Below are 27,570 nucleotides of genomic sequence, written 5' to 3'. Positions count from 1 at the left end.
TTGTAGAAATTTAAATACAATAGTTTATTTATTATATTACATTAATGACATTTAAAAAAAAAAAAAAAAAAAACATAAACAATGACTAAGAACTATCTCAAAAGTAATTTATACATTCTTTAAACGTTTATCCGGGGGTGGGGGGTATGGGTAGCTATACACTTAGCTTACCACTCTTTTAATATTTGACATTTCATGCTATAACAACTGAATTAGCAAATGTTTCTATTTATGTCCCATAATAACACACTGACTGATGCAACATCATCCTGCACATGCTAAACTTATATCTAAATATGTTACAATTTAAAAGTAAATATTCATTGTTCTTGAGGGGGGAATCTTCTCCATGTTACATAAGACTGACATTTTTTTTCTACCATGCACTCGTCTTGTTCACCTGTTTAACCACAAGATGTCAGCACTTTATAAGTATTTCTAAAGTCCAATATTTCACAGCCTGACAGTGAAGGTGGGTTCACACAAACCTTTTTGAAATCATGGACGAGAAATTACGAATGCTACTACGCTGAAGGTTGGCTGATGAATATTGATCTCATGCAGTCTTTGCTTGGAATCCTTAGGTAATGTTTGTCTCATGAATATTACTTAGGTCGCGCTAATATTTGCTTGATATAACCTTTCAGCGGTGATGGCTTGTCTGCTGAATATTAACAGGCAAGCATTCTCCATAGTAAATTCAAGTTAAAGGGACCGTCTGCGCCAGCGGAGACAGGTGGGATATTTATCATCATGCTGGAAATCCAGCGTACTAACAGGCGGCGTACGCGATTTGAACCTTCTGCTTGGCACTAAGATCATATTTACTCTAAATGATGCCGAATCCCTCTCTGCCTTTGGACATTGCCGTCATATTTCTATGAGAAAACCCTCAGAAATCAGTGCGGCCAAGGGGCTTCAGCATGTTTTGAGTAAATAAAGGCATCGAACGATATTTCCATTGCATAACACAATGCTGGAGAAGAGTAAATATAATTTAGTAGACGACTCAATGGATCAGAGGATTCCTGCTGATAATGAAGGGCATTTCCAGCATGGGCTCACATTCGAGGTGAAGGTAAATATTAAGAAACAAAAATGCACTTGTTTATAAAATGGCTTACAATTTAGATTAGTGTACTTGTTACCATGTTCTTGAAGTGTGAGTGTGACTTAAGTATGCAATTATCATGTTGAAGGGATTGTATCAACTCAGTGTGACTGTAATTGTTAATGTGTAATTATGTAAATATGCTATAGACACTGTAATGTAAGGTTTTACCATTATGTGGCTACTTCACCTGTTGCACTGGCATAAATGCAATTCTTTGACTTTTCCGAGAATATATACATTTTATCATATTTACTTGTTACTTGTTTTAACATTTTCTGCCACAGTTCATAGGGAGCCTGGATATTGTGCGACCTAAAAGCAGGATTGAAATATTGGCTGCTATGAGACGAATACGGGTAAGGGTTTCTGAATTTGTCCGATGAAGGATAGGAAAATTATCTTCATAAATATGCAGACAGTTGACCTTTTTGAAAGAATGATGTGTGAATAACATATCTCATGCACAAATGACTGATTAACAAGCTTAAGAATGATGATATTACTGGTAATTAACATTATGTAGTATTAATATTATAATAATCCATTCATTTTCCAAATGGCTTTTCCATGTCTCATGGGTATATTAATAATAATAATGATTACTATTATTATTAGTCAAGAACAATAAAATAAATGCCAACAATAATAATTATATTATTATTATTATCATTATCATTCTTGAACAGTAATATTAATAACGACAACAATAACTAAAAATATACTTGTCAATGTCACAAATATATTTCAATTTGTGACCTAGAAATAGTGCAAAACCTTAAATATTTCTTCTTCATTTTGTATTATAGCATGTCTTTGTAAACATGGGTTTTTTCAAAGCTCTTAATGATTGAACAGTTTGCTCTGAAGGGTCAACTTTATGGACTCACACTCTGAAATTATGAATAATCCCTTTTATTGTCATGGAATTTGTTTATTCTGTTAATATGGAACCAGTGTAAAGATGGTGTATTGTTTGTTAGTGTCTTCTTTGCTCAGGGGCCCAGAGTGGCTGTATTTATGGCTATGAGATTGCACCAGTGTGCTGGCAGCAGCAGCAGCAGCAGCAGCGTGGTTTAGTCTAATCAACTTTGCTCCATCAAAGAGAATATGTTTTTGCAATGTTTAGACATGTTTGCACAAGATTTCTCTTCAAGGAACTTTTCCTGTTGATCAGTTAATTGAGTCAGTAGTATTTCATAGCTTTCATAGTTTTTTTTTTCTTTTCTATTTCATGTATTTGAGGAGAACTGAGCAGGACAATCACGCTCCTTTAAAATAAGCTTGCCTTGCTTTTGATCCATTTTAGCTATGATCAATTAAGCTTCGGATGAAAGAGTGTTCTTACAACCCAGACACATTTTAGTATGCCTAGTGCATCTCCTTTAATCTGACCCCTGTGGATCTCCTGATTTTTTCCTAGTCTTTGTTTACTCATGCATTTTCCAATGACTGCAAGTCTTCCAAAAAGCAATAGCATCTTCATTGGTGGTTGATATCTTGATATATCTCATCTTATCAGTGAAGGTTTCTCATGTTTTCCTCTCCTAGACACTGAGAATCTATTTTATTTGTGATATAAGATATGTGTTATAATCCACATTTTTTATTCTTGTTTGTTCATTTATACATTGTGTTGACTTTATCAAAATGCAACTTCGAGTTTACTTGTCAACCAGTTACTCTGAAAACTTGTTATATGTCTTACTTAAAGACTTAGTAGTGATGAATTAATTTGTTTCATATGTCTCTCACTGTTTACTGAGTTATATGTAGGCTGTTAGAAAAATGCCACCTGTTATGTTCGGGTCAAAAATGACCCGTATAGACTAAATGTAACAGAAAATTTACAGAACTCTCCTATTTATATTGTACATGAAAAGAAACTTTACCTAAAGGTTTTCACAATGGTCTTAGAGTTAGATTGATTTTGCTTGGACATTATATGACTATATCATCATCTAGAGTATATGCCAGTGGTGGTACAGAAGATACATGTACACAGATTGTTTCAATTCATGTTTCAATTTATTTAGTTTATCATTATTTTTATGTATTATTTTCAGTATGAGTTTAAAATTAAGAACATCAAGAAGAAGAAAGTCAGTCTTATTGTGTCAGTGGATGGTGTCAAGGTAGTTTTGCGGAAAAAGAAAAAGGTGAGCTCTTTTAGTGTTTCTGTCTCATGTTTTTATTATAAATATTAATTCTGATGTTGTGTATGTTGTACAATTATGGATATACAAACAATTATGATAAATTATTAACATATTTCTTTACTAAAATGTGATAAATATTTGTGTTAGAAATATGAATATAGCTGGGATGAAAGCCAAATGACACTGGCCCAAGACCCCATTTTCAGGTAATTTTACCACATTTTATTTCCATAGAGAGTTGATTACTAATGTTGCTCATGACTGGAGTGGCATGGCCTGTGGAGGTTTGGTGACCTTTATCATTGTGCATGTACACGTCACATCAAAATCATTTGGCTCCATGAGTTGCAACAAAAAGCAAAATGTCTTTGAAATCCCCATAGCAACAACAAGTCTCCAGTGCACATAAGCAAATATTTTAGCAGCAACATCAATAGTGTTGACTAGTGTCAGTCTACTTTAGTTTTATTGCATTAAAACAATACCAATCAATACCAACGTTCTGAAATGGATCCATTTATAGAATATTAGCTTGACATTAATATAATGTAATGTTTACTGTGATATTTCCAAAACATGTTGTTATTTCACAATGTATTGAGCACATTTAATGTATTCCTGTAATACTTCATGATATGCCAAAGGGACCAAGTCAGTGAGAGCATGTTAGCCTTGTTGTTACCATGGCAATGAGATAGTTTTAAGGTCAATTGCTGCAGCTCATTTGTCTTTTTTTTTTTCTTTTCAGAATATTTTATGTCTCACATGACTCACAGGACCTGAAGATATTCAGTTATATAGCAAGAGACAAGAAAAGCAATGTGTTCCGCTGCAATGTCTTCAAATCCAAGAGAAAGGTAAACACATTACTATTATGCAGGGAATCCTCTAGACATCTGATAGTATTCCATTTGGCACAAATATCTTAATAATATTGATTGGTTATTGGAATAAAAATGGCAAAATGGGATGTCTTAGCGGTAGATTAATTCCACCGAACATCAATTATTTAGCTGTCACCTTATTCATCAGATGAGTAACATGTATCAGCAACAAGGCTGGCCTGCTGGTCCAGGACTAATGTGAGAGAGTTTTGGGTTGGCTGATTGAACAGTCACTCGCCCATTCGGGTCAGTGCTGTCTTGCCACTGAAAATATTAGTTCATATTGTCCATACCTTTTTGCGCCCTGCAGACTTAAACATTTATCTTATGTTTATCTTATGTCTATATATATTATCTTTGTGACAGTTCATATTAAGATGTTATTAAGATGACAATTCATCTTAATAACAAATTAGCAGAATTGTTAATGCTGTCTACATGGCTGACAAATGGTAATCAAAAAAAAAAAAAAAAAAGAAGCTGAGCCCAGCCCAACAATCACATTGTTATGAAGAGGCAGAGGCAGGGTAGTTAGGATCCATATGCAGTTAATAAGTAATAGCAAAAAATTAGTACAAGAAACAGGCGGGATTCGGTACACAAAGTTCAGTCCGACTGGCAAACAAATATAATCCAGGAAGGAAAGTAGTCAAAAACAACAGGCAAACAGACCCCCTCTTTGGTCATTTTTGAGCGAGATGCTAATAGTCTAATCAGATTCAATGAACTATGCTTAGCTATGCTAAAAGTGGTACCGCCAGACCCGGAGATCGGCTGAATGGAACAGTAAAACTCAACTGTTTAAAAATGAGTTGGAAAATTAGCCTATTTTCAAAAAAAAGTGGAGTGCTCCTTTAAGATGTCCTCAGAGTTTACCCATGAATGCTCCTCCCAGTTGACCAGGTACCCGGCGTCAAGAATTTAGTTGCTGGTGGACCCTGAAGACCTCTTCGCCATCAATGATTTTGCACGGAATTCGCAGACGGAGATCTCTGGTGGACAACCACACCCTCTGTAGCCGGGACTTGGTCGACGATGACAAACAGCTTCCTCCTTGTGTCACTGAAGGGCATGTTGTAAATGGACGTGGGCCACAATTTCATTGCATTGCATCCATTTGTTGACCTCAGGGACATCAGATGGCTCTCCAGACCAGGGTGGAGGCTGATAGCCCAGGATACAGTTGAAGGGAGTGGTCCTGGTAGCTGGTTTGAACAGAGCAAAATGGCCTTTTCCACTTGTCTCCCTCACAGATGCAGATCATGTTGTAGGCGTTGCTGAGATCCAATTCAGGAAATCTTTGCAGATCTTCAGCTGTTCTAGGGCTGCAAGAACAAGAGATAAGGGACAGTGATACTTCATAGTGATAGAATTTAAGCCTTAGTAGTCAATTCACAGAAGGAGTCCTCCACTCTTCTTACCCATAAAAAAGAAGCCAGGAAAGGCAGGGCAAGTAGAGTGTTGGATAAAGCCTTTCTCCAGAGCCTCAGCAATGGACTCCTCCTGACTTTGGCCTCAGGTTCCGACAAGGGGTATAAGAGTCCGCAAGGGGGAGAGGTACCAGGCAAAAGATCGATGGTATTCGATTGACAGATCGATGGTATTTAACGAGCAGCAGGTGCAACGCATACTTCAGCTTTTCGCTTCGGAGCCGAGCATTTGTTTGTTCTTCAAGCTATATGATGATTCGGCTGTGCTGCCCCCTTCGGGTGTGGTAGCATCCGAGTCAGACCCAGAGATGACGGCTATGCTTTCCGGGGCCGCCGAGATAGTCAGGCTTGAGTGGACCCTCCACCATGTCTTGAACCTTTGAGGCTCGATGATTGGTTTCTCTGGGCGGCCCATGTTGGTTCTCAGCACTCCGCCGGTTCCTTTCTTCCCAGAGGAGCATAAGGAGCTCACTAGGTCTTGGATGGCAACTTTTTCTGCCAGAAACAGACCTAGGTTCTCCTTCACTCTCACCACCCTTAATGGTGAGGTGGCCAAGGGATACACGCATATTTCCCCTGTAGAACAGGCAGTTGCTATACAACTATGCCCTAACTCCACCTTATAGGGGGAACTGTGTCTCCCCTCCCGGTCCTGTAAGCACTCATTGAGTCTAACCAGCAAGGCTTACAAAGCTTGTGGAGAGGCCGCCTCTGCCCTGCACGCTATTGTGTTACTGCAGATTCACCAAGCCAAAACACTGAAAGACCCGCACGAGGGTGGTCACAATCGGCAGGCTGGCAAGCGCAAGGGTAAGAGGCCTTAAGACAGGTGACCCAGAGATGGGAGTCCCGGATGGGACTGATTTCCTTAGAGGGTGACAGCACCACTCCTTTCCCTGGAGGAGGGCTGGGTGGAAAATCTTTAGTTTCCTTTTCTTTTTGTTACGCAGCTGGCACACTTTGTCAAAAAAAAGAGCAGTTTCCTTCCTCTCTGGGTCCCAAGAGGCACAGAGAGCAGTGGACGGTGCAGAACTGGACCACTCTTATCCTTCTCTGTCACCAGCGGGCAGCAGTGGGAGGTTCAAGGACACAACCAAGCCTTCTCATGCACCCTCTGTCCAATCACGGAACCAGGTACATGTTGCGATGTACACTCAGACCCTGCTGTGGGTCGCCTTGAAGAGAAAGCCCCCTGGGCTGGGCTCCTGTTTTCCGCCTCACTGCCCCACTGCAGGTATGCCTGTGGTCCCGATGCAAGGTCTCTGCAAGCTACCGTTGAAAATGTTCACGCAGAAATGCATTTCTGAATGCATCCATTCCCAAGATTGGTTCGCAGCAATCAACCTGAAGGATGCGTACTTTCATGTCTCCATTCTCCCTCGACACAGGCCATTCCTGTGCTTTGCATTCCAGGGTCGAGCATATCAGTCCTGCCCTTCGGGTTCTCCCTGTCACCCAGTGTCTTCACAAAAGTCACGGAGGCAGCCCTTGTTCCATCCTCAACTATCTCAATGACCGGCTCATACTAGTACAATCCCGAGATCAGTTGGGTGAACACAGGGACCTGGTGCTCAGTCACCTCAGCCAGATGGGTTTTCGGGTCAACTGGGAAAAGAGCAAACTCTTGCTAGTACAGAGGATCTCTTTCCTCGGTATCGAGATTCGGTCGAACGGACAGTACGCCTCACAGAGGAACGTGCCAAGCAGTTCAGTGGTATTGAACTGCTTGAACATGTTCAAAGGCAGGACGGCGGTCGCACTGAAATATTTCAGAGGCTCCTGAGGCAGATGGTAGCCGCAGCAGCAGTAACACTGCTCGGTTTGCTTCATATGAGGAACCTACAGGGCAAAGATGAGCTGGACCATACGGAAAACACTGCAGCCGCTGCATACATCAACCATCAAGGTGGTCTATGCTCCCGTTGCATTTTACAATTTGCCCACCATCTCCTCCTCTGGAGTCAGAAGCATCTGAGGTCACTTCTCGACATTCACATTTCTGGCACACTCAACCGTGTGGCCAACAAGCTATCATGAGCTGCACTTCCAGAAGAATGGAGACTCCAATGGTCCAGCTGCTTTGGAGTTGTTTCGGAGGCTCACAGGTAGACCTGTATGCCTCTCCAGAAACCACCCACTGCCAGATGTTTTATTCCCCGACCGGGGGAACACTTGGCACAGATGCGCTGGCACACAACTGGCCCCGGGGCTTACGCAAATATGCGTTTCCCCCAGTGAGCATTCTCACACAGACGCTGTGCAAGGTCAGGGAGTACGAGGATCAGGTCTTGCTAGTTGCTCCCTACTGGCCCAACCGGACCTGGTTCCCAGGACTGTGAAAATTGGATATCGTCTGACTCAGGTTGCCACACAGAATCTAAATCTAAAATCATTATTTTTGGGCAACTGGAAGTTACATACATTTTTCATATATTTTCTGACCAGTAGATGGTGAAACTGTGATGAAAGGTACCCTCAAGTCATGCTTGTGATGACAGGTACCAGGTTTTGTGTCAGTAAGCAAAGGGTTGCAGAAATACAGCCTCTTGTCCACATGGCATGCTCACAGTCAACAAATTTTCATGAACGATTTTGAATATTGAATATTTAATAACGTTTTCACAGCTCCTGAGCAATGGAAATCAACCTTATGGAAAATTGTTTTGGGAAATGTAATTGGTCATTAATGTGCATTATACTTGGCATGAGCTATGGAATTTGGATATAATCAAAACAATTCTATTTAAGACTATTCTAAGTAATTATGTTGTAAAATTTAGTCTTGTGGGATATGTTTAACCAGCAACAGGTTAGTCATTTTCTCTGGAAAAAGAAACTGATGTTGCTTGATAAGTGCCTCTTTGGCATGCGTTTTTGTTCGAAGCACCAGGGTCCATCTAAAATGAACTAATCCATCACTTCGACAGCACCTGACTATAATTTGGAATTGACTTATGGATGTAATGTTCCCCCTCTCTCACTCACGCCTTCTCTTTCTCTTATATCTGTCGTTCTCTTCTATAAATCCTTTCTCGAAGGTGAATTAATTCTTAAGTCTCTCCCAGTACAGCTTTTTTGTCCCATATCAATCAAAAATCTACAGATGTTTACCTGCATGTGGAAAAGCAAGTTTGACATGTTCAATAAACCTTGGTTTCTTAAAGATCTACTGTCTGTGTCTCAGAGCCAAGCCATGAGGATAGTGCGGACCGTGGGTCAGGCGTTTGAGGTGTGTCATAAACAGAGTCTAGACAACGCTGACGGTGAGAAGATATTGACCTTAACTTACATTTTATTTAATCAAACATGAACCACATTTCATCTGAAGTGTTATTGTTTTGTCATTTTCATTGGAGAAAAATTAAAATCAGTCAATAACATCATAACCATCTTATGGTTTTCATGTTTGATTTGTTTATTTTTTTGTTAATAAAATAAATGCTTTTGGATTCAGCTCCCTCGTTTTTTTTAGTTCACCAATCATTACAAAAGAGGTCAGAGGTTCAGAGGTCCTGTCAACTTAGGCTTACGATGTTTTTGGGAAATGCTACCCTGACACGACCACATAGGTCATTAATAAACTCTATGTCTGCCCAGATACAACAACAGAGGTCTTCCCTGAACTTCCTGTCTACCCTGATATGACCACGGAGGTCATCAAGGAAATCTTTGTCTGCCCTGACACGACCACGGAGGTCGTCTATGAACTCTCTGTTTCGAACCTCTCTGTGTTTTCTGATTCAGCTCCGCCTGATTTGCCATGGCAGTACCCAGTTTTGCTTGAACTGTCCTGGTGGTCTTCTGCACCACTGTGGTGGTCCTCTGCTATGCCTTGGTGTCTTTAGTCCCCTTAGTCCCTTGATCTTTAGTCCCTTTTATTCTGCTGTGGTGGTTTTCTGCTCTGCCATGGGGAAATTTAGTTCCATCTACTCTGCTGTGGTGGTTTTCTGCTCCACTGTTGGAATCTTCAGTCCCATCTGCTCTGCTGTGGTGGTCTTCTGCTCCTCTGTGGGGATCTTCAGGCCTCTCTGTTCTGCTGTGGTGGTCTTCTGCTCCACCGTGGGGGTCTACTGTCCCATCTTCTCGACTGTGGTGGACATCTGCTTCACCTTGGTGGACTACAGCTCCACTGAGATGGTCTTCAGTCCTGCCTGCTAGGGCCTGGTGCCCTGTTCTGACTGCTCTGCCCTGGCTCTCCAATCCACCCCTAGTTTCCAGTCACACTTCTGCCCCAAAGGGCCTGACCTTCTACTCCACCATCCTCCTAGACCTTAGCATAGCATTCACTCAACCATTCTCCTAGACCTTAGCATTTGGAATCTACTCAACAATTCTTGTTGATTAGTTCTTTGATTGTTCCCAGAAGTGTCTTGTTTGCCAATTACCCCTTGTGTATTTAAACCCCAATGTTTCTTATGTTCCTTGTCAAGTCTTCATTCATGGCATTATGTTTGGTGTGTTCATTCTGTTCCCGGTTCTCATGTTTGATTTGTTTATTTTTTTATTTGTTTTGTTAAAATAACTGCATTTGGATCCAGCTCTCCCTTGTTTTTTGTTCACTAATCTCTACCTGTGAAACTGGCCATTGATTATTTTGTATTCTAAATTATTTGATTAATCTGAATTGGCAGCATGGCTTGTAAAAGGAGAGGAGGAGAGAAGCAGAGATGAAACTCTGGTTTCTGGCAGCACCACTGAGGAATCAGACAATGCTGGCCTGGAGAAAGATGACAAGGTAAAGTCCTCTGTCTGACTATAAGGTTTATATACAGTTTGAACAAGTTCCCTCAGCCAGCAGAATATTGAGAATTAATATGTTCAATTGTCTTAATTTTAATATTTATTTTTTCACATTGACTCAATAAAATGTTTACCAAAAGAAAGCCTTGCTTTTTTTTTTTTTTTTTTTTTTTTAGAAGAAATTAGAAATAAGATGTCTGAAGTGTTATCTTTTTAAATATAGCTCAAGTTTTGCCTGTTTTCTGTTATTTATAGATGCTACAGTTTGCTCATCCCACATGTTATTTAGGGCAGAAATTGGGCCATAATCAAAAGTAGGGCTAAAAGATGGATAATTACTTGCTGGTTTCTAAAGTTTAGTTCAAGTATTCTTTAGAATCTTATGATAACACTTGTCAAAATCATTTTAGTTCCTTGAAAGTAAATTTTAGATGAATTTATGGTAATTTTAAATAAGTCTTGTTTATTGATATGCCAACTTTTTTCCAGCTATGAAGGGACTAATTTATGAATTATATATTTAAGGATACAAATTTTAAACACTTAGAATTTTAGCTTTACTCTAATGAATAAGATATGAAAGCTTTCCATGCTGACACATATTAGATCACTGGGGAGTTTTTGGGAGTTTAAAGCTTTCATGTACCTTCATGTAATGGTTTGAAAAATGACTTCGATACAGCAGAAGTTGTGTGATCTGTGAATCTGGTAATCTTCTTTCACTTACAGCAATCATAAGAGCATGGATATGAGACCAGTGTATTTCTTTTTCTTTTCTTATTTAAAATTCCTTTAGGCCTAAGTTTCATGGTGGTGCTGTATTTTTCACTGTAAACAAACCTAATTTGCGAGTGGATTTTGTTTTGTTTGTAAAACTTAAAGCCAACATGAAAATCCTTGTGTTTTTTTTTATTTTTTTTTATTTTATGAAATATTGGGGTACAGGTGCTGGTCATATAATTAGAATATCATCAAAAAGTTGATTTCACTAATTGCATTCAAAAAGTGAAACTTGTATATTATATTCATTCATTACACACAGACTGATATATTTCAAATGTTTATTTCTTTTAATTTTGATGATTATAACTGACAACTAAGGAAAACGTCTCAGGTTACAGATGTAACCCTGGTTCCCTGAGTAGGGAACGAGACGCTGTGTGGCAACGCATTGGGAACCTTCTGCGTGATGTCGTCACTGAAGCACTCATGTATCTAACTAATCGCGTAGCGAGATGTCAGAGATGGGTGACGTCACGGACCAGGAAACTATAAAGCATACCCGGATGCAGAGAACGCTAGCTTCTGGGATAAGTCTGAAACAAGCACTCGCAAGTATGCAGGGGGTACGGCAAGAGACGCAGCGTCTCGTTCCCTACTCAGGGAACCAGGGTTACATCTGTAACCTGAGACGTTCCCTTTCGTGGGAACTGTCGACGCTGCGTGGCAACGCATTGGGAACGCAATCCCAACTGTGCCGTAGCTTCAAATACTTGCCAATGTTAGTGACAAAATAGAAGACCCCAGAAAGGAGCCAACATCAAGGGTATAAACCCTGATAAATGTGTGCTGGCATGCCCATCCAGCTGCATCACAGATACCATTAGTGGATATTCCAGACATCAGCACCTCTGATGCCGCCATACCCCTAGTGAAATGGGCGCGAACAGCCAATGGAGAGGGCTGTCCGGCCGATTCATATGCAAGTGAATCATTGAAGCTACAAGAGGATCTGCATACTGTAAGTGTTTTGCTGTCGTTTCTAGTTGATTTTAGTGCTGTATAGTTGCTTTACTGCTTGTTTACTGAGATCACGTGGCAAATCGCGTTTGGTTTCGTTTGCTCTGAGTCAGTAAGGCGTGGTCAAAGCCAGCTTAGTATATAAACAGTTGTTATTTAGCATTCATTAGAGAGAATCATTGAAGCTACAAGAGGATCTGCATACTGTAAGTGTTTTGCTGTCGTTTCTAGTTGATTTTAGTGCTGTATAGTTGCTTTACTGCTTGTTTACTGAGGTCACGTGGCAAATCGCGTTTGGTTTCGTTTGCTCTGAGTCAGTAAGGCGTGGTCTTCTGAACTAACGTTGTAATAAGCTGGTATAAGTGCACAGTGTACCGCGGCAGCGGACGCGGCAGCCCTCATGTGAAGCCCTCCTCGTGTGAAGACCGAAGAGTGTAAAGACCAGCGACTCTACCTGTGCGACTCCACCGAGCAACGACACAGACAAGACACTTGAGTATTGCTCTTTTCTTTCTTTCCTCTTTATACAGTGTGTTCTTGTCTGTCTTTTGACTTGTTTTAGGTATGTGCTTCCAAATTCCCACTATTACTAACCCTCGTAAATCGCATGCTACACGCTGTAAGCAGCGCAACCATAACAACCTGCGTTCTTTACCCATGTCACCTAGTACATTGTTTTCTATTTCGATTGGGCTCTGGAATTGTCAGTCTGCTGTCAACAAAGCAGAGTTCATCACAGCTATTGCTACTTATTCAGATCTCCATCTCATGGCTCTGACTGAGACATGGATCAAACCAGAGGACACTGCCACACCAGCAGCCCTCTCCTCTAATTTCACTTTCTCTCACACCTCACGCCAGATTGGGAGGGGTGGTGGTACTGGTTTGCTTATGTCCAATGAATGGAAGTTCAATCCTTTACCATCTCTCTCTGAAAATGGCTCATTTGAATCACATGCAATTACCATCACCTACCCTACCAAAATTCATGTTGTAGTTGTTTATCGTCCCCCAGGTCAGCTAGGTAACTTCTTGGAGGAGTTGGATGTGTTACTCTCATCCTTCCCTGAGGATGGCACTCCTCTGCTAGTACTTGGTGACTTCAACATCCATCTAGACAAACCTCAGGCTGCTGACTTCCACACGCTGCTTGCCTCATTTGATCTCAAGCGAGTGGCTACCTCAGCTACCCACAAATCAGGTAACCAATTGGACCTCATCTACACACGCTGTGGCTCCACCGACAATACACTGGTTACTCCACTACACACCTCAGACCACTTTCTCATTACTTTCACACTCAACCTGACCCCCAACTCATCACGCACCCCACCACACGTCACTTTTCGGCGAAACCTATGCTCCCTCTCACCATCTCATCTATCCTCTTCGGTCTCATCCACACTTCCTCCCGCTAACCAATTCTCATCAATGGACACTAACACTGCTACTGACACTCTCTGCACCACTCTATCATCCTGCTTAGATGATTTCTGCCCCCTCTTAACCAGACCAGCCCGTGCCACCCCCTCTGCCCCCTGGCTCTCTGATGTTCTCCGTGAGCATCGGTCTAGACTCAGGGCTGCAGAGAGGAAGTGATGCAAATCTAAAAATCCTACTGACCTTAGCTTATATCAGTCACTCCTTTCTTCTTTCTCTACTAATGTCACCAATGCTAAAACCTCCTACTATCACACTAAAATTAACAACTCAAATGACTCCCGAACACTTTTCAAAACCTTCTCTTCTCTTCTTTGCCCTCCTCCCCTCCCTCCCACATCAGTTCTTACAGCTGATGACTTTGCCACTTTCTTCACACATAAAATAACAACCATCAGCGGCCAATTCTCCACACCACACACTGACAAGAACATCTTAATTGAAAACACACAAATTCTCCCCTCCTTCTCCATGCTTTCTGAGGCAGATGTTTCCAAACTCATTCTTTCCAATCACCCTACTACCTGTCCGCTAGACCCTATCCCCACTCCTCTTCTTCAGGCCATCTCCTCCTCAATTCTACCTGCACTCACTCACATTATCAATTCCTCCCTTCACACTGGAACATTTCCCACAGCTTTTAAGCAGGCTAGGATTACCCCACTGCTTAAGAAACCCACTCTGAATCCAGCTCTTTTAGAAAACTACAGACCAGTATCCCTTCTTCCTTTCATTGCTAAGACACTTGAGAGAGTTGTATTCAACCAACTGTCTACTTATCTCTCACAGAACAACCTCCTTGACAACCACCAGTCTGGTTTCAAGAGTGGCCACTCTACTGAGACTGCCCTGCTCTCAGTCACTGAAGCCCTGAGACTGGCACGAGCATCTTCAAAATCATCAGTACTCATCTTGCTGGACCTGTCTGCTGCCTTTGACACAGTGAACCACCAGATCCTCCTGTCTACACTCATGTCGAAGGGCATCACGGGAACCGCGCTCCAGTGGTTCGAGTCTTACCTCTCAGGTAGGTCCTTCAGGGTATCTTGGAGAGGTGAGGTGTCCAAGTCACATCATCTTGCTACTGGGGTACCTCAGGGCTCTGTGCTTGGTCCACTTCTCTTCTCCATCTACACGTCATCACTAGGATCGGTCATTCAGGATCATGGTTTCTCCCATCACTGTTATGCTGATGACACACAACTCTACCTCTCATTCCAACCAGATGATCCGACGGTTGCTGGTCGCATCACAGCCTGCCTGACAGCCATTTCTGCCTGGATGAAGGACCACCACCTCCAACTCAACCTTGCAAAAACGGAACTGCTTGTGATCGGTGCAAACCCAACACTTCATCACAACCTTTCAGTTCAACTTGGGTCTTCAACCATCACTCCTTCCAGGACAGCCAGAAACCTTGGAGTGGTGATGGATGATGGTCTAACCTTCACAGATCATGTTGCAGCAACGACCCGGTCCTGCACCGCTATACCTTAACTCACTACTTCAGACTTACGCGCCCTCCAGAAACCTGCGTTCTGCAAGTGAACGGCGCCTTGTGGTGCCATCACATAGGGGCACAAAATCACTCTCACGGACCTTCTCCGGGACTGTTCCTGGCTGGTGGAATGACCTACCACGCTCTATCCGAGCAGCCGAGTCTCTAGCCATTTTCAAAAAAATGCTAAAGACATATCTTTTTCGTCAGCACTTGACCCAGTAGTAGTAGCACTTACCTTGACTAATATTCTTCTCCTATCTGTGTATTTATTTATAAAAAAAAAAAAAAAAAAAAAAATTCGCTATGAGCACTTTACTGACATAACTGTGACTTCACTCAGCACTTACATACTGTTGTTCTCATGTTGATTTAATTGATTCTACTACTCTCATTTGTAAGTCGCTTTGGATAAAAGCGTCTGCTAAATGACTAAATGTAAATGTATGACTAAATGTAAAGTGAGATGGCCTCAACCACCCACTTGCTCATCTTCTGCTTAGATGCTGGGCCCCCTTTTCTTAGGGGACCCATAACAGACAAACAATTGGTCTGCAGAGCAAATTCAGTTTTTCCTGATCCGAAGACTCAAAGGGAGGAGGATAGAAGGCCTGGAGTACAATGGCCCCCCCAGACCGTGAGGGAAGCATCTGTCGTAAGCATTACGCGACGACGAGGAGTTCCCAGCACGGGTCCCTGGGAAAGGAACCAAGGCTTTTTCCACATGACCAGAGCACGAAGGCATCGCCGCGTGACTTTGATCATGCGAAAAGGATTTCCCCTCAGGGAAAACCCCTTGGTCCTGAGCCACCACTGTAAGGGTCTCATGTGCAGAAGGCCAATAGTAATAACGTTGGACGCAGCTGCCATCAGACCCAACAGTCTCTGAAACTGTTTTACAGTGAGAGTGGTTCGAAGGGAGCCTCAGCTAACCCTAGTAATACCACAGCCAGGTCCCAGGCCGGCCTCAATCTCAGTGTACCACGGAGGAAGCAAGTAACGAGGGGGTCTCGACCCACCGAGAAGCCACCCTCAAGAGAAGCATGAAAGGCTGAGATAGCCACACATAAACCTTCAAGGTTGAAGGCAATAGGCCCTCCGAGAATTTTTCTTGGAGAAATCTTAGCACAAAGCTGATAGGAGAGTGGACAGGGTCCATATTATTCTGTCTGCACCAAGCAGAAAATAAATTCCATTTATAGGAATAAAGCTTCCTCGTGGCGGGAGCTCTGGAGTTAAGGATGGTCTCCACAACCTCAGTTGGAAGACCAGCATCTATGAGCCTGGCCCCCTCAGAGGCGAGGCCCATAGCTTCCACAGTTCTGGGCGGGATGTATTATTGAGCCACCCGCTTGCGACAGGTTGTCCTGTCTAAGGGGAAGCTCCATTGGGGAGCCGTCTAGTAAGGACACTAGGTCCGAGAACCATATTCTGGTTGGCCAGAAGGGGGCTACCATTATTAGGCTGACCCCTTCCCGGCATATTTTCTCCAGAACTCCCGGGAGCAAGGCGATCGGGGGAAATGCGTACAGACGTAGCCTCGGCCACGTCTGTACCATGGCATCCAGACCCAGTGGTGCTGGATGTGTTAGGGAGTACCAGAGTGGTCACTGGGTTGACTCTCCCGAAGCAAATAGGTCGACTTCTGCTCGACCGAAATTTTTCCATAGGAGATCCACCACTTCTGGGTGGAGTCTCCACTCCCCGGGCCTCGGCCCCTGCCTCGACAGGGCGTCTGCTCCCTTTATACCCCGGGATGTAAGCTGCCTTCAGAGAGAGCAGCTTCCCTAGGGACCATAGGAGGATCCGACGGGCCAAGTAGTAAAGTTGGCGAGACCGCAGACCCCCCTGATGATTTATATAGGCGACCACAGCAGTGTTGTCCATGCGGACCAACACATGATGGCCTCTCAGGTCTGGGAGAAAGTGTTTTAATGCCAGAAACACCGCCATCATCTCCAGCCGATTTATGTGCCAGGAGAGCTGATGGACCTCCCATGAGCCCTGAGCTGGACGGCCACTCATGATCGCCCCCCAGCCCGTGAGGGAAGCATCTGTCGTAAGCATTACGCGACGACCAGAAGTCCCCAACACGGGTCCCTGGGACAGGAACCAGGGATCTTTCCACATGACCAGAGCACGAAGGCATCGTCGTGAGACTTTGATCATGCGAAAAGGATTTCCCCTCGGGGAGAATCCCCTGGTCCTGAGCCACCACTGTAAGGGTCTCATGTGCAGAAGGCCAAAAGGTATCACGTTGGACGCAGCTGCTATCAGACCCAACAGTCTCTGGAACTGTTTTACAGTGAGTGACTGGCCTAACTTCACCCCTTTCATAGCCATAAGAATGGCACTCACCCGAGCGGGAGACAAATGTGCCCGCATCGTGGTGGAGTCCCACACTACACCCAGATAGTTGGTGGATTGAGCTGGAACTAGCACACTCTTCTTGGCATTGAGCCTCAGCCCAAGCCTCTTCATATGGGACAGAACAGCATCTCGATGCTGAACTGCTAGTTGCTCTGATTGAGCTAGAATCACTTTCTATGTAATTCAGTACGCGGATGCCCTGGAGTCTCAGTGGATCCAGCACTGCATCCACGCACTTCGTGAATGTGCGGGGTGATAATAACAGGCCAAAAGGAAGAACCCTGTATTGGTAAGCTTTGCCCCCGAAAGCAAACCTGAGGAACTTCCTGTGAGAAGGATGGATGGACACCTGAAAGTACGCCTCTCTCAGGTCTATCGCCACAAACCAGTCCTCGGACCTGATCTGTGGGATAATCTGTTTAAGTGTAAGCATCTTGAATTTGAGCTTTCATATTGAGCGATTTAACACATGTAAATCTACGATAGGACACATCCTTCTTTGGAACAATGAAGTAGCGGCTGTAGAAGCCTGATAGCTTGCTGGGAGGAGGAACCCTTTCTATAGCTCCTTTTCGCAAGAGTGTCATAACCTCTTGTTCCATAACCAGAGACTGCTCGGGGGTCACCACTATGGGAAAGACCTCATTGAATCTGGGCGGGCGAGACCCTGTAACCCTTTTCTATGATGAGCAGCACCCATTTTGATATATTCGGTAGAAGTTTCCATTCTGCTATAAAATCTATTAAGGGAACCAGTCTCTCGAGACTGGCCTCTGGTGTTTTTGAGCACTTGATTCGACGTTCTGGAGCGGCGCACCGGCAGAAAACAGACGAATCAAGTCATGACCCTCCTCGGAGGGTCGGTGGAGACCGCTGCGCCCTGACGCACACCGGGTGGCAGGGTTAGCATAACGGCCCCCTGAGGGCACCAAGGGGGACGGGTGTCAGATATTCTAACACAGGACCCCCTCCGGAGGGGCTGCCCTCATGGATCCTGGCCCACAGATGTCAGGACCTCTTTGAAGCCTTCTTGGTGATAATAACAGTCCGCAGATCTGTCTTACTTCACAAAGACTTCACCTTTAAATTCCTCAGAATTTAATGTATTCAATATTTAATCCTTAAACAGTCAAAAATGACAGGCTGAATATATTAGAATACAAAGAGAATTATAGCTCGTAATAGTTTGCAAGGTATTATAGGGAAAGAGAGAAAGGGAAACTCCCATCTGCTCAGTTCCCTCCAGATATATATAAACACATTATATACACAATATATACTACGTGCACGCAATCTATGCGCAGCCTCGGCAAACGCAAGATCCGAGTGAGCCGTATATATATATATTTTTTGCACACTTAATCTACGCGCTGCCTCGGCAAACGCGAGATTCGAGCTGTATATTCCTTATTGCAGGCTTAATCCACGCGCTGCCTCGGCAAACGCGAGATCTAAGCCTCGTGTTAGACTTTTATTCCCTCGAGAATAAAGCCAACAGGAGTGGAGATAAAAACTCCCGCTAGTGCATTTCTTTCTTTACACTCCGGGACATTTTTATGAATGAACCGTCAGCTGCTTTGTTTTTGAACTGACGTGCATGCTCCACTCCCTAACACGATGTGTGTGAGGTGGCGAGTCCTCAGATCGATATCACAATATCCACCTCCTCAGAGCTGGCATGTGAAATACGGGTGCCTCAACCCGGGGAAGAAACCGCAGAGCGTGCTTCCACCTGGGAGACGGCACTGAACCTGGCAGGTAAGGGCAGAGAAAGGGCAACGCCCGTCTCTAACCCCTCTGTCAGATCCATTTGTGAACCCCACGAATGGCTTCTTTTCCGCGATCTGCGGGGAACACTGGAACACAGTATTCTGAGAGCGAGTTTCTTTTTTTTTTTTTTTTATAGTGCACACAGACGGCTCTCGAGAGAGCTGCCCGGGCTTACTCAACTCCCATTCAACTGCTGTTTCTCGCCATAATACGTGTCTTTTTTATAAATATATATATATATATAGATTGGTGTGAGATACTCTTGTCCTCAGACAAAGATATCGTGACTTGTTTATATGAAATAAGACAAACAACACCAAATAAGACACACGATAACATAGAGTGCTTGCTGAAGACACAGAAGCTAGCGTTCTCTGCATCCGGGTATGCTTTATAGTTTCCTGGTCCGTGACGTCACCCGTCTCTGACGTCTCGCTACGCGATTGGTTAGATACATGAGTGTTTCAGTGACGACATCACACAGAAGGTTCCCAATGCGTTGCCACGCAGCGTCGACAGTTCCCACGAAAGGGAATCCCAAATTCAGTATCTCAGAAAATTAGAATATTACTTAAGACCAATACAAAGAAAGGATTTTTAGAAATCTTGGCCAACTGAAAAGTATGAACATGAAAAGTATGAGCATGTACAGCACTCAATACTTAGTTGGTGCTCCTTTTGCCTGAATTAATGCAGTAATGCGGCGTGGCATGGAGTCGATCAGTCTGTGGCACTGCTCAGGTGTTATGAGAGCCCAGGTTGCTCTGATAGTGGCCTTCAGCTCTTCTGCATTGTTGTGTCTGGCATATTGCATCTTCCTCTTCACAATACCCCATAGATTTTCTATGGGATTAAGGTCAGGTGAGTTTGCTGCCCATTAAGAACAGGGATACCATGGTCCTTAAACCATGGTCCTGGTAGCTTTGGCACTGTGTGCAGGTGCCAAGTCTTGTTGGAAAACTTTACACTGGAGCTCAAGCAACGTGGATTGTGTGCCTCTCCTCCTCCAGACTCTGGGACCCTGATTACCAAAGGAAATGCAAAATTTACTTTCATCAGAGAACATAACTTTGGACCACTCAGCCGCAGTCCAGTCCTTTTTGTCTTTAGCCCAGGCGAGACGCTTCTGACACTGTCTGTTGTTCAAGAGTGGCTTGACACAAGGAATGCGACAGCTGAAACCCATGTCTTGAATACGTCTGTGTGTAGTAGTTCTTGAAGCACTGACTCCAGCTGCAGTGCACTCTTTGTGAATCTTCCCCACATTTTTGAAAGGGTTTTGTTTCACAATCCTCTCAAGGGTGCATTTATCCCTATTGCTTGTACACCTTTTTTTTTTTTCTACCACATCTTTTCCTTCCCTTCACCTAATGTGATTGGACACAGAGCTCTGTGAACAGCCAGCCTTTTTTGCAATGACCTTTTGTGTCTTGCCCTCCTTGTGCAAGGTGTCAATGGTTGTCTTTTGGACAACTGTCAAGTCAGCAGTCTTCCCCATGATTGTGTAGCCTACAGAACTAGACTGAGAGACCATTTAAAGGCCTTTGCAGGCGTTTTGTGTTAATTAGCTGATTAGAGTGTGGCACCAGGTGTCTTCAATATTGAACCTTTTCACACTATTCTAATTTTCTGAGATACTGAATTTGGGATTTTCCTTAGTTGTCAGTTATAATCATCAAAATTAAAAGAAATAAACATTTGAAATATATCAGTCTGTGTGTAATGAATGAATATAATATGCAAGTTTCACTTTTTGAATGGAATTAGTGAAATAAATAAACCTTTTGATGATATTTAATTATATGACCAGCACCTGTATATCACAATGGGGAAGAACAGACTATCGCAACTTCAGTTTCTGACTTTAACTTACCTTAAAGTCTCTACAGCAGTGGTTCAGTATCTAAGCAGGCAATTAAAAGGTTCTGGGTTCAAACTTACTGAAGCAGGGGTGTCAAACTCAGTTCCTGGAGGGTCACAGCTCTGCAAAGTTTAGCTTCAACCCTTATTAAACGCACCTGATCCAGCTCATCAAGTCCCCAAGGCTTATTTAAAAAACTACAGGCAAAGAATATACACTAACAAGAAGCGACACTCAATAGAATGTTCCATTGCAACATCAGCGCCCAGCAGCAGCCCTGCTTGAAAGTGGCAGTCCACTAGTTTCTATGGCAATATCAGCTGCTTTTGTTAAAAAATAAATAAATAAACGTACATTAAAGGGTTAGTTCACCCAGAAATGAACAATTTGTCATTTATTACTCACCCTCATGCCATTCCACACCCGTAAGATCTTCGTTCATCTTCGGAACACTCCATAGCCAGCAATGACATTTCCTCTCTCAAGATCCATTAATGTATTAAAAACATATTTAGATCAGTTCATGTGAGTACAGTGGTTCAATATTAATATTATAAAGTGACGAGAATATTGTTGGTGCGCCAAAAAAACAAGTACCTTTATGGATCTTGAGAGAGGAAATGTCATTGCTCCCTATGCAGGCCTCACGGAGCCATCAGATTTCAACAAAAATATCTTAATTTGTGTTCTGAAGATTAAGGAAGGTCTTACGGGTGTGGAAGGAAGGTCTTTTTGGGTGAACTAACCCTTTAAAGCTGAAATCGAACCTGAATGATGACAACACATAATAAAATATTATCACTAGTGATCATCAATCCTTTTAACAGTTTATTTTACAGATTTTGTGTGTCTTCCACTTTTTTCACAAAACCTTTTTACTCTCTAGAAACCCAGTCAGTTTGGGTTAAAATTCTTTAAAAGATCTAGTATTAGCATTAGGCTTATAAACACTGATTTAATACTGACATATAAAATTAAATTAAGGACATGCATCAGAAAAAATTGGGAATGTTGGACAATAAATATATGAATATAACAGCTTGATTTTGCATTGTTGTCTAATGTTTTTTTAAAGCAAAAGTGTCAAAAAGTGGGAATTATGCATCATGAATTATAAGATCATTATGTTTGTAGCATGATCCATTAAAATGTACAATATAGCCTATTTCAATTCAGACCTAGTACTATTATTACTATTGCTTCACTAGGTCTGAAATATATTGTTCGCCGCAAACATGATGATCTTAAATGTATTAATTATTAATTTACTATCAATAAATGTGTAAAGTTGCATAAAATGGAAATACTCAATAAAGTAGGCTAACTATACGTTACCTCAGATGGTTGAATGGTTGGATTCCACAACTGGTAAAATAAAACATATATAAGACAATACAACATTTACTGTAGGTGCCATAAAATGTACTGATTATTTCATTTTTTTGCGCTTCTGATTTGGCAGAGAAATTCGCCAATTTTGGGTGCGCAAGATGTGAAAGATTCTATGGTCCCGTTAGTATTTTCACCCCATAATGGTGGCCGTGCTACCGGAGAGCAATCTAGTGGCTGTTTCCCAAAAAGAGTGTCGCCTCTTGGGTTCTGTATTCTTTGCTGCAGGTATGTGTGTTGGAGCAGGGTTGGAACTAAATTCTGGAACTAAACTACTGTGATTTTAAGTAATACCCCAGGCCATTCTAGGAAGGGTTGTCACTGTGATAAGCGTATTGTAAGTGCATAACTTGTTCCATATTCCAAGATGGCATAGCAATGGTGATGATATCCTATTGTTCTCGAATATGATTAGTTGGTAGAAACAAAACAGTCATTCCTATCAACCTTAAACTATTCTCACTGCGTGATACATTTCAAAAGAGCTAATAGGTCTAAGTACCAATTGTAATAATTGCACATGGTTAATTATTAGGTACTAATTTGCTTTATTGATCCTCATCTGCAAAGCAAAATGCCAACTTAAAGATAATAAACAGTGTGTATCTTCTACTTTCTCCATGCAGGTGTGTGAAGCACCAGTGCTGGTGGAGTCATCCAGGCTGGCGTCTCCTCTCTCCAGCCCTCTAACTGTGAGCCATCAGGTGCAGCTCCTGCAGAGGCAACTACAGCAGCAGGAGCAGAGGAGTCAAGCCGCCTCAGCACAGGTCACATCACATGTCTAAATGCTTTCTCATGCTGGCTGTACTGACAGTGAATTTTTTTTTTTTTTTTTGATTCTGGCTGATACAATAAGCAAATAATAATTTTCATTATATTGATTTTAGCCAATAACCTTTAAATAGACATTTTTACAATTTGATTCTATTTTGTCTAAATCAGTTTATAAAACAAAAATTCTGAAAGTTGGCTGGTACGCAGCACTTCTATATTTTAATCTGTAGCATACCCTCATTTTTTCTTGCATACCAGCAGTACTCTGACTGCCACACCCAACAATATTTATTGAGCACAATATCAAAGAGAATTTTTTTAAAATGGGGCATGAAGTAACCACCTAAAACAACTTGTGCCTTGGCAACCACCCAGAATATCCGATCATCAAAGTGGCAGGTTTTGCACAGGTAAGCACCATTCTTCTTACAGAAGTGTAAAAAATCTAACTGTTGTTCTGTAGGTGGTTCTGCTGCAGAAGCAGCTGTCGGTGGAGACCAGTGCCAGGACGGAGGCTCAGGCGAGAGTTCAGCAGCTCCTGCAACAGAACACCGAACTCCTGCAGCATCTCTCGCTTCTGGTCAAACATGTGCAAGAGCTGGAGCTTCGCACTCAACCACACAAGAACTCTCCCTGTGAGTCTCAAGTCTTCTCAAGGCTTCAAGAGCTCTTGTTTCCTCCATATGTACCAGGCTAAGGGATAATTCAGTATGTTTGTCTCAGTAATGATAAAGAATAGTTCACCCTAAAATTAAAATCCTGTCATTTACTCATGATTTTGTTGTTCCAAGTCTTTCTCGACTTCCTTCTTTCCACTGATTGCAAAAGAAATAATTTTAAAGAATGTTCATACGGCTCTTTTCTAAGTAATGAAAGACTATGAAAGCACCAAATTATTCCCAGTCCCAGCCTGACCTCAATAGTATCTGTAGGTATTGGTTTGTAACATTTATGCATACATTTTTGTGTATGTATGGATATACCTTAAATGTACAATAGGAATGTGCTGACAGCATTTAACGTTAAAGTTTTTTTGTATGCTTTAGTAATGAAAAAAAAAAAAAACTTTACAAATCCTTTATATTTAGTGTGTAGTTAGATTTTAGTATTTTATGCAATATCAATCAAACGTTTGTGGTCAGTAAGATTTTTTGGAAGGAAATTAAAACTTTAATTCATCAAAGGTGACAGTAAAAGCATTTATAATGTTACAAAAGATTTCTATTTCAAATAAATGTTGTCTTTTTGAACTTTCTATTCATAAAGAAATCCTGAAAATAATGTACCAAAGTTTCCACAGAAATATTACTCAGCACAACTGTTTTCAACACTTATAATAATAATAATACATGTTTCTTTAGCAGCAGATCAGCATATTAGAATTCGATCAGCATATTACAATTAGATTTCTGAAGGATCATGTGACACTGAAGAAGTAAGGATGCTGAAAATTCAGCTTTGACATCACAGGAATAAATGACATTTAAAAACATTAAAATAGTAAAGTTATTTTAAATTGTAGTAATATTTCACAACATTACTGTTTTTACTGTATTTTTGATCAAATAAATGCAGAGGATAAGAGACTTCTTTTATAATCATTAAAAATCTTACTGACCTCAAATTATTGAAAGATATTGTAGATATTTTCATTACAAATTTTTTTATTTTAACATTTTTTTAAAGGGGCTATATGTAAGATTTTTACTTTAATAAAGCATAAAAATACCCCAATATATTTGCAGATATTTAGGAAACTTGCTAAGTTCACTTACTTGTTTCTCAGAAAAACAATGCTACAGTCAGATATTCTACTTTGAAATGTGCGTTCCGTGTCGGAATGTCTGTCTTTGTTTTGGTCTGTGCGAAACTGCGTGCTGCAGTTTATCCAATAGTATTTCGACATCACAGGTCGCCAGTTGGCGGAAAACTCCACGTATTGCAACCATGGAAACCAGCAAACAAACTGGGTCAGAGAACTGCAGATTCTACCTGACCTAAAAAGCCTTTGAATCCATCAGAAAAATCTCCATGAACAAAAGCATATTAAAACAGATAAATCAACTCATCAGCTTACAGTGTTCAAGTCTCCTCAGCTTTCATTGTCAATTGCGTTCCCTCTTGTTGCCTGTCCTTGGCCACCTGTGTCTTTGAACGAGGGGGTGGGGCAAACAATATTTTGAATTTGGACTGCAGTACCTATTTCGACCACTGGGTGTCATTCCTACATAGAGCCCCTTTAAAGTGACAGAATCCTTTAAAACAAGTTGAATACTGCATCAGAAATATGCATTAGAATAGAATCAAACTGTCATTGTCAAATAAGGTAATTGTAATGACACCTCTCTGTTATTCTATTACTGACTATGCCATTATGTCATTTCCTCTATGAAGTGGGATCTCAAGACAGTCTTCTGGAAATCGCCCTGCGTGCCAACATGCCAGCTGTGTCGCGTGACCCCATCCCAAATCCCCCCTCAAGTGCTCGAGGGGGCTTCCCTCTCTCAAACAGCCTGGTTCGACTGGATAGCTTTCATTTCTTCATAGAATCTCCTGACCAGGAGAAGAAGCCAGAGCAGGACCGTGACTCAGGTCAGGGTCAGGATGAAGATCAGTCGGTTGGTTCCTCTCCTCCAGGGAACCAGTTCCTCAGTGCACTGAACACACCTGGATTCAGAGAGTCGGGTATCGCATCCGGTTATGAGTCTAACACGGATGAGAGCGATGACCGGGACAGCTGGGGCCAGTAACTCTGTGCATCTGTGTGAGTGAGAGACCGTTCCTGCAAAAAAATTAAAAAAGAATATACAGCTCACACCAGCAGGGGTAGCAGCTAAGCACTTTAGCTTTGTGGAGAGAGTTTTGCATTACAGCTTCAGCTGTCAGAATGATCACCTGTCAGCAGTGTTGGGGAAAGTTACTTTTAAAAGTAATGCATTACAATATTACGTTACTCCCTAAAAAAGTAACTAATTGCATTACCTTTTATGAAAAGTAATGTGTTACATTACTTTTGCATTACTTTTTCTCACCTGGGCTGGGCTTTCTTGTTTGCTTTTTAATAACAACAAAAAAGTTCTGTTTTTGGCAAATGTTAAAGCCCTTTCACACCAAAAGTGAAATGACTAAGGCTACGTCCACACGAAGCCAGAGCTTACCCTAAACCAATCTTTTTTTCCCCTCATCTCAAAAAATATCTGCGTCCACACGAAACCACTGAAACGACTCAAAATGATGTAGTATACATGCCAGAACATTATGTGGCACTGTAATTCTGTCACAAAAAGACGGCGTTTTCAAATTTATTCACTCTGGGACCTGGTTTCAATATAATAACACCGGCCCTGGCCCGCTTGGAAGAGGTGAGTCTGGGCTCGAGTGCTAACTGTGCCAGAGCACAGAACTGTTAATACTTTTGTGTGCGCTACTGTCATCATTATGGCGGCAAACATCTTTATTACTTCTTTGATTAGTACATTTATCAATTCATGTAATTAATTTGAGTGTATTTTATAACGGATCTGATTCTCACCTTATTGATGAACAGGAATTGTAGTTTGTGAGTAAAGCTGCAAATTCCTCCATTAACGTCAGCTGCCTTCGTAATAATCCTCTGATACATGCTATTGAAAATCGCTGCGCGGCATAAATTATAAATAGCCTGTATATTAGGCAGTATCTTAGCGAAAGTGCATTTCTTCCTGTTTTCTTCCATTCAAAAAGTTGCATTGTATATGACGTAAGTGTGCTTCGGCCTGGAATGTTAAGTGCAAGTGTGAGCGCAGGCCAGCAGGGGAGTGGGGAGGGGGCACAATCGCGCTTGGGCTCAGTTCAAGGCAGCCGTGCATAGTGTGAGTCTTGACCCTCAGTCAATAAATGTGAAGAAGTATTTATAACTTATTGAAAAAGTAACTTAGTTTGTTGTAAATTGAAAAAGTAATGCGTTACTTTACTTGAAAAGTAATTTGATTACGTAACTCAAGTTACTTGTAATGCATTACCTCCAACACTGCCTGTCAGAATAAAATTGTAAAAAAAAAAAAAAAAAAAGAAAAGAAAAAAGTATATTATGTGCTTATTTAAGAAAAAAAAAAAAAAAACTGAAAGATGTTAAACATCCCACTGTATTTATTTATGAAAATCCCAGCCAGTTAGTGTTCAGGTTGTTCTACTAAAAATCAGCCAAACAATGTCTAATTGTAAAAACATAGTTCACCCAAAAATTTTAATTCTGCCATTATTTACTAACCCTCATGTCATTCCACACCCGTTTGCAGACCTGTTTTTTTCCATATAATAAAAGTCAATGGAGTTCAATCAATGTTGTTTTGGGCCCCAGTTACCTCCATTTCTTGGACAAAAAACACTTAAAACATTTTTAACAATTACTGTTCAGTACGGAAG

At 41.8% G+C, this 27,570-nt stretch overlaps 1 protein-coding gene and 1 long non-coding RNA gene across 3 annotated transcripts; both read left to right on the top strand.

The window, feature by feature from the left end:
* The first annotated feature begins 229 nt into the window (after nt 1-229).
* nos1apb (nitric oxide synthase 1 (neuronal) adaptor protein b) lies at nt 230-27,570 on the top strand. Of its 2 annotated transcripts, XM_067363003.1 has the most exons (10): nt 230-1,078; nt 1,399-1,470; nt 3,178-3,270; nt 3,418-3,476; nt 4,019-4,127; nt 8,769-8,847; nt 10,216-10,319; nt 23,019-23,159; nt 23,630-23,801; nt 25,561-27,570. In XM_067363003.1, exons 1-10 carry the CDS (start codon nt 974-976, stop codon nt 25,914-25,916), a joined length of 1,290 nt encoding a protein of 429 aa, XP_067219104.1. In that variant the 5' UTR covers nt 230-973; the 3' UTR covers nt 25,917-27,570. The 2 variants fall into 2 exon arrangements, with proteins under 2 accessions (XP_067219104.1, XP_067219105.1); XM_067363004.1 differs by lacking the exons at nt 8,769-8,847; nt 10,216-10,319.
* LOC137003002 (uncharacterized) lies at nt 12,460-15,116 on the top strand. The gene is made up of 3 exons (XR_010891928.1): nt 12,460-13,265; nt 14,294-14,531; nt 14,730-15,116. It is a non-coding gene; the product is annotated as an uncharacterized lncRNA (long non-coding RNA).

The sequence above is a fragment of the Chanodichthys erythropterus genome, chromosome 16 (assembly GCF_024489055.1).
Source record: "Chanodichthys erythropterus isolate Z2021 chromosome 16, ASM2448905v1, whole genome shotgun sequence".
Lineage (NCBI taxonomy): Eukaryota > Metazoa > Chordata > Actinopteri > Cypriniformes > Xenocyprididae > Chanodichthys > Chanodichthys erythropterus.
This window is presented reverse-complemented; position numbering and strand designations above follow the sequence as displayed.